General features: G+C 41.0%; 1 protein-coding gene across 1 annotated transcript; it reads right to left on the bottom strand.

Annotated features, from left to right (window-relative positions):
• Positions 1-1,076: 1,076 nt before the first annotated feature.
• LOC104944037 (cyclic AMP-dependent transcription factor ATF-6 alpha-like) lies at positions 1,077-5,391 on the bottom strand (the record flags this gene model as incomplete). The annotated part of the gene is made up of 4 exons (XM_010769504.1): positions 1,077-1,246; positions 2,876-3,076; positions 3,964-4,087; positions 5,262-5,391. Coding segments are annotated over 4 exons (625 nt in total), but the record flags the coding sequence as incomplete, so codon positions are not given.
• Between the last annotated feature and the right edge of the window lie 931 nt (positions 5,392-6,322).

Raw genomic sequence — 6,322 nt, 5'->3', positions numbered from 1 at the left:
TGTATATTTTGGCCTCATGTGTATCTTCCCAGACTGACACAGCCCATGAAGTTTCATATATTTTCCTTCAGTATGGAAAAATCGTCACCATCTCAAATAATAAAAAGGACTTTATTTTTATAGTTTCACGCAGAATTTAAAAGTAATGGTCTGTGAAATAAAAAAAAAATGGGGAAAGATGAGTGATTGGATGTCAGGCAGGTTCCAGTCCAAGTGTGAACATGGTAACCACAAAATCATAGTTACAAAGGGCAAGTGCACGCACGCCCATGGAGCAACTAAAGCGACTGCAGGCAAGTCCCCGCATGTCAAAGCAGACACATGGAGACACTTGAATGTACTATGTCGTCTTATGAAGGAGTTTGACCTTCAAAAGATCTGGTAAGCAACTAAATCTGGTGACCTACAAAATATAAAATACAATATATCAAGGATGTCAAGAATGCTGTGTTTGAGCAATCAGATCTCCATTTCAATCTATAGGCTCTGGGAACGTGACACTACTTCATATATCTACTGATTGGCTTTCTTTGTAAACAACATCCCATTTGTGCAACCAAAGGGAAACATGGAGTACCGCCCTATGATTGTGGATGTAATCTATGAAGCTAATCTGAGTGGCCTGTAAACATCTCAAGATCTGATCAAATAAAAAGGTTTATGTCACGTGGCTAGTGGACATATAAAGAGAGATGTATGGAACTGTCTGGAACCAGAGCCCAGTCTGCTCTGATTGGTTAGCTGGCCGGCTCTGTTGTCAATTTGTCAACTGCTTAGAAATGTCCCGCCCCTTAGCCTATCACAAACAACGTGTTGGAGCTCTAGCCAATAGAATCGCAAGTGTTGCAGAATGATGTCATTATGTAACACAAGTAAACAAAGGATTCCAATGGAGGTGTTTCAGGCAGGGGGGGGGGAGTGTGTGAGAGAAACTCCCTCTGGAGGGAACTTTGAATGTTAGCCTTTGCAGACCATTTACATGCACTAAAACCTCTCTCATGTACACCCCCCTGTGGTAATACCTCAGTGCAGCTCAACAAGTAGGAAGAGTAAAGAGATAAAGAGTTTGGACTCACATCATCATCTGAGGAAGGGGAGCGAAGCGTGAGTGAGACCGACGGAGGAGCAGCGAGGGGGAAGGGCCGGTCCTGGGTGAGCGTTGGCATGGCGACCACATTGGCGGTGATGGCCCCTGCTGTCTGGATCTGAAGCACCTGGGTTGGCTGAGACAGCACTATGGGACGTCCTGACAAAGAGAACGCAACACATACACATTTTTAAATGACAGGTCTTAGCCATACTATAATCTTATTTTGACTGTGTGAGTAACCACTGAACAACTCTGACTGTGTTTGTGTGTGTCAGTTTGTTTTCATGTTTAGGTTCTTATCCCACATTTGTTTTTCCATCTTCTACAAACACATTCAACCTGATATGCTATGCAATCTGGAAGCAACATCAGTGAGAAAGACCCTCCTGCAGCAGATGGTACAGTCCAGCTCCTTAAACTCCCCTCACAACTGGTGACCTACATTAACCCCTCGTCTTTAACGGGAATCTCTGTGTTTAAAGTACAGGTGGAAAAGATGTTTACCATCGTGACCTATGGTCTTGAACTTCCACATTCCAAACTGAGAGGTGTGCGAGGTTTATGTGTAGGAACACGCATAAACCTGTGTGCTGACACACATTCAAAATGGATTATGGTGTAAAAGAAAAAAAGCAGCACCTTCAAAAACATGATATTCTCCATGTTTATAAATGTGCTGTTAATGCAGGAGCCTACCAGAGTGTAACCCACCCCTCCCAGTGAGATTGAGCCAGGAACCATTCCTCAAACGGACCCAGCAACCTCTAACACTAAACAACCCGTCATTACTAATCGTTAGCCAGACTTGCTGATGAAAGTGTGGTGCCGACAAACAAGCTCAACATCTGTAAGAAACATTTATGAGAATGAAATTAAAAGAAATGTAATACCTCAGGAACACCTGTCTGTTTTTTATAAATACCGGTCAAACTCAATCAAATGTAGCTCATCAGTAAATGCCTCCAATGTCTTTCCTCCATCTGCCAGTATAAAGCCCAGAGCTCACTCCTCAGCTGTGAATATTTCAGAGATCTTAAATCATGGAGACTCGTAACACTGAGCAGGCTTGACTTCCAGCCGGGGTCCTAAACTTGGATAACTTGGCTTAAGCTATCTGCCATCTTGGCCCTTACCAGGATGACAGTTGAGCCAAGTTCAAACTCAAGTGGAGGGAGGTCAGATGCTCCACCCTCCTGGGTCCCAGGCAGTGACATAAGTATTTACGTTTGCCTAAGTGCTGCTGATGTAACCAGATTGGTTAACCGGGGAGACTAAACCACAAAAACAAAATAATTGTTTTTTTTTCCTTTCATGAACACATTTCCATAATAGCTCATGAATAGTGTTTGGTTTAAATGTGGGTTATAAAACAAACTTTCTCGCTTGTTTATCTATAAAGGCTGATTCCCAGCATTGTATTATTTCTCAACCGTAGCCCAAATGTAGACATATTTTGTTTAAAAAAAGTTTGATTTACTTGTTATAATTGAACCTTTAATGATTGCAGCATGGAACAGTGATGACTGAAGCTCACTGATGAGAATAAACTAAGGTTAAAGCACCATCTGCTGGCCAACACACTACAATTTAAATGATTGTCTAAGCGAGAATGACAACGAAACTCAGACACAAACAAACAGTACTTGTAATAGGCTGTCTTTCAATTTAAATGACTCTAATTAGAGAACAACACATTGCTTGATCACAATTCCAGTGCAGTGATCTGATGCAATACAGTGTGAAGTGATGCAACGTGTCTCTGTGTGTTGCAGTGAGAGCTCTGACCTGGAGGGGGCGCTGGTTGGATGCAGATCGGAGCTTGTTTGATGACAGGCAGTACAGTGGTTTGCAGGGGCTGGATGATGATTGTCTTTGTCTGCAGGGGGGCAGCATGAGCGAGGGGCACAGCTGTAATCAGGGGCTTCGGCTGGATGGAAACCTTTGGGCCAATCTGAATCGGCCTCTTGATTGGCTGAGCTTGTCTGGCTGTTATGTGGATGGGGGGTTGGGTGGAGTGAGAAGAGGAAACAGTATTCAGGTTAATACAAGAAGAAGTGGGAAGTAGTGGAGTACAAATACTTTGTTACTGTACTTAAGTACATTTTGTTCTGGTATCAGTACTTTACTCCACTACTTATTTTTCTGACGACTTTTTACTTTGACTTCTTACATTTTGAACACAAATACCTGTACTTTCTACTTCTCTCATTTTCCAAACAGGCTGGTTCCTTTAGTTTGAATGTGTGTTTGGTGGCCTGATCATTATTATTTAGAGTCATTGCGTGCCTATTGATTTGAACACGATCCGTGTATCCATCATTTCCTGGTCTTCTCTAAAGAAGAGGGACCAATGAAAACGTTGTCATGTTGCCGTTGGTCAGCATGGAAACATTCATTAGCTAACAATGACATTATTGTTCTATTAATATAAAGGGAGGTCAGGTACTCTTTAAAACAGCTGCTAGTTATGGGTACTTTTTACTTAAGTACATTTCGAAGCCGATACTTCTTTACTTTTACTTGAGTAAAGAAGTTTAGTCAGTAGTTCTACTTTTACCAGAGTATTTTTAAACACGAGTATCTATACTTCTACTTGAGTAAAGGATGTGTACTTATGCCATCTCTGAATACAAGGAAAGGCTGGTTCTAAGCTCAGGTGAAGAAATGTGTATTTTTAGGAGCTAGTTCTTTTCCAACATTTGCCAGTATGTTTTCACTGAGAGAGACGAGTTCTTCTTTGTTCGTTTGGTTAATTACATCCCAGAATGGTAAAAGTCCAGAGATCAAAAATCCCCACTGGATTTTAAACAAAGCGTAGAAACATATTTGACAGCTGCTGAGCGAGCAGATGTTTGGTGGTGGAGCTGCCTCACCTCGCGCCGTCTGGCTGTTCCTCTTCGGAGCTTTCTTAGCTGGAGGAGAGTTTACGGAATAGCTGCTGGACTCTGAGCAGAAGGAAACAGGAGAGAGCTGAGATTGTGGAGATAGAGCCTCGTCCTGGAGGGGAAACAGAGAAGATTGCTGTCTATTAGATATTGGACCTCTTTTTTCTAGACATCAGAAGTAAACAAATGCATGGTTGAAACGTCATGTTAACCCCTTTGACAGTAGCACTGAATCATTTCAAATCAATGTCTAATGGCAACCACTTAAGACATACATAATTACATAAGGATTTCTGTTTTTTGTGGGAAATTGTAATATTTGCAACATTAATCTAATTTGGATTTTAAATAATATACAAATGATCATGGTATTATTGTTGCGAGGATCTGTACCATACACAAAGGTGTTGTTTAAGGTGTCGAATAACATTTTAGGTTAGTAAATCTTTGCAGCACCAAAATACTTTGTTCAGAATGGCAAAATGTCACCTCCTTAAATTTGGATATTGCACTTGTCCATATTGAAATGTCGATACAATTCTGATAACCTGATCAACCACTTTACAAAGTTGAATTATTATGACTTCTGCTGCTCAAAAATGCACATTTGTAAGCTGTGTCAGTTTTTGCACAAGGGCCTAATATTGTCATCCAACAGGCTTCTAATAAACAAGTCATAGTAGCTTTTGGGTCCTGATGTTAGCCTGTCATTACTCATCAACAACCTTCCCAAGAAAGTAGAGAGCACCGTCTGACAAAATACAGAACGATTGCTGTCACATCAGATGAAATATGACTCTAGTGTCCTTGTCAGTATTCAAAGACTCCAGACAACACATGTGTCCTTGGATTCAGTCAGGATGATATAGTAACAGAGTATTGGTGCACACAGTGTTGGGGCTAGACAAAGATGTAACCCCTGTCCTTGTTTTGACACACTGTGAAAACATCTGCCTGCTAAATTATGCTAATGTAGCTAAAGTTGTCAGCACCTCATATTTAACGAAGGGGCGGGGCAGCGCTCAGGCGGGCGGCAAATTATTAACTTGACAAGGTGTTTAAAGCTTTTGTTAATAAGTGTCTAAAGTGTGTATCCAAAAGTGAAGAGCAGCTGTTAATGTTTGGACACCATCTGGATGGAGCTTTTACTTGTCCCAACTGCGCACCGAGAGGGGAGCGTATTTAAATACCCACAGCCGATAACAATGGTACTTATTTGCATTGGAAATACAAGTCGAATACCCAAAAAAAACGAGGAGGTCACAGTGTTGAAGACAGTGACTTACTTGTAGGAAGTATGGGGACAGGGCCTCCACAGAGCCAGGGGAGGGGGCGGAGCTCAGAGTGTGAGCAGGTGACAGAGAGTCCACGCTCACCTCACCATCTGGATGCACAAGGACAAAGACGAAAACAAATCTGTCACATATAGAGGCTTATCTTCTTAGGCAGAAAGGATTTACTATCACTGTTTATTTCCACACATACATTCAACGATAAACCCTTTCTATATCCTTTGGTTTCATTTAGCATAAACCACTGTGTCCAATTTATTCACACTTCAGGGTTTCAACATCTTTTAACTTTGAAATCCAAGCACTTTCAAGAAAAACTAAACTAAAAATGACTCAGGACATCAAAGCCTTCATCATCACATTAAAATTGTAACTATAAATCAGGGATGCAAACACACGTATGGTGAAAAAAGAGAGAACTATTCGAAGCAGAAAAAAAACTGCGTAATATAGGCTACCATCTGACAAAGGCCTGCGCTATAATGCTTCAATTAACTGGCTATTCTTTATAATATACTCAGATCAATAGACGACAGAGATGTTAAGTTATAAATCAAGGGGTTTTCTTATTATTTACAGCAGGGGTGGGGAACCTTTTTCCTTTCAATTTTTACAACATCCTCCGAGGGCCGTACAAATTATTGAACTGCTTAAAAAAAACTAAAATCACAGCCCATTAATTTGGCCTTTCTTTCATGCTGTGCAAAGAAAAAGCTACCTCTTAATCCAGATATTTACCATGACTCATGTTTGACGCATGCATGCATTCACGTGCACGGTTGTGGCATGACCACCAAAACAGAAAGATATGGACCCAAGATGTGTGCAAATGTATTAAGTATCCTATCCATGTGAACATGATTTAAGTGGGGGGGACTTTTCCTCCTCTAGTGGGGTCCGGGGGCATGCTCCCCCAGGAAGATTTTTTTTTTAAATATTGAAGTTAAAAGCATCAATCTGGTGCACTTTGAGAGCAACCTGAAGAGATCTATGGATACATCTCTCAACACCCATATGAAACAAAACTGTAAGCAGATTCTTCTTTTTGGATATTT

Source organism: Notothenia coriiceps, unplaced genomic scaffold, assembly GCF_000735185.1.
Source record: "Notothenia coriiceps isolate Sejong01 unplaced genomic scaffold, NC01 NC01_scaffold00007384, whole genome shotgun sequence".
In the NCBI taxonomy this organism is placed as follows: domain Eukaryota; kingdom Metazoa; phylum Chordata; class Actinopteri; order Perciformes; family Nototheniidae; genus Notothenia; species Notothenia coriiceps.
The sequence above is the reverse complement of the archived record's forward strand: the minus strand, read 5'-3'. Positions and strand labels throughout refer to the sequence as shown.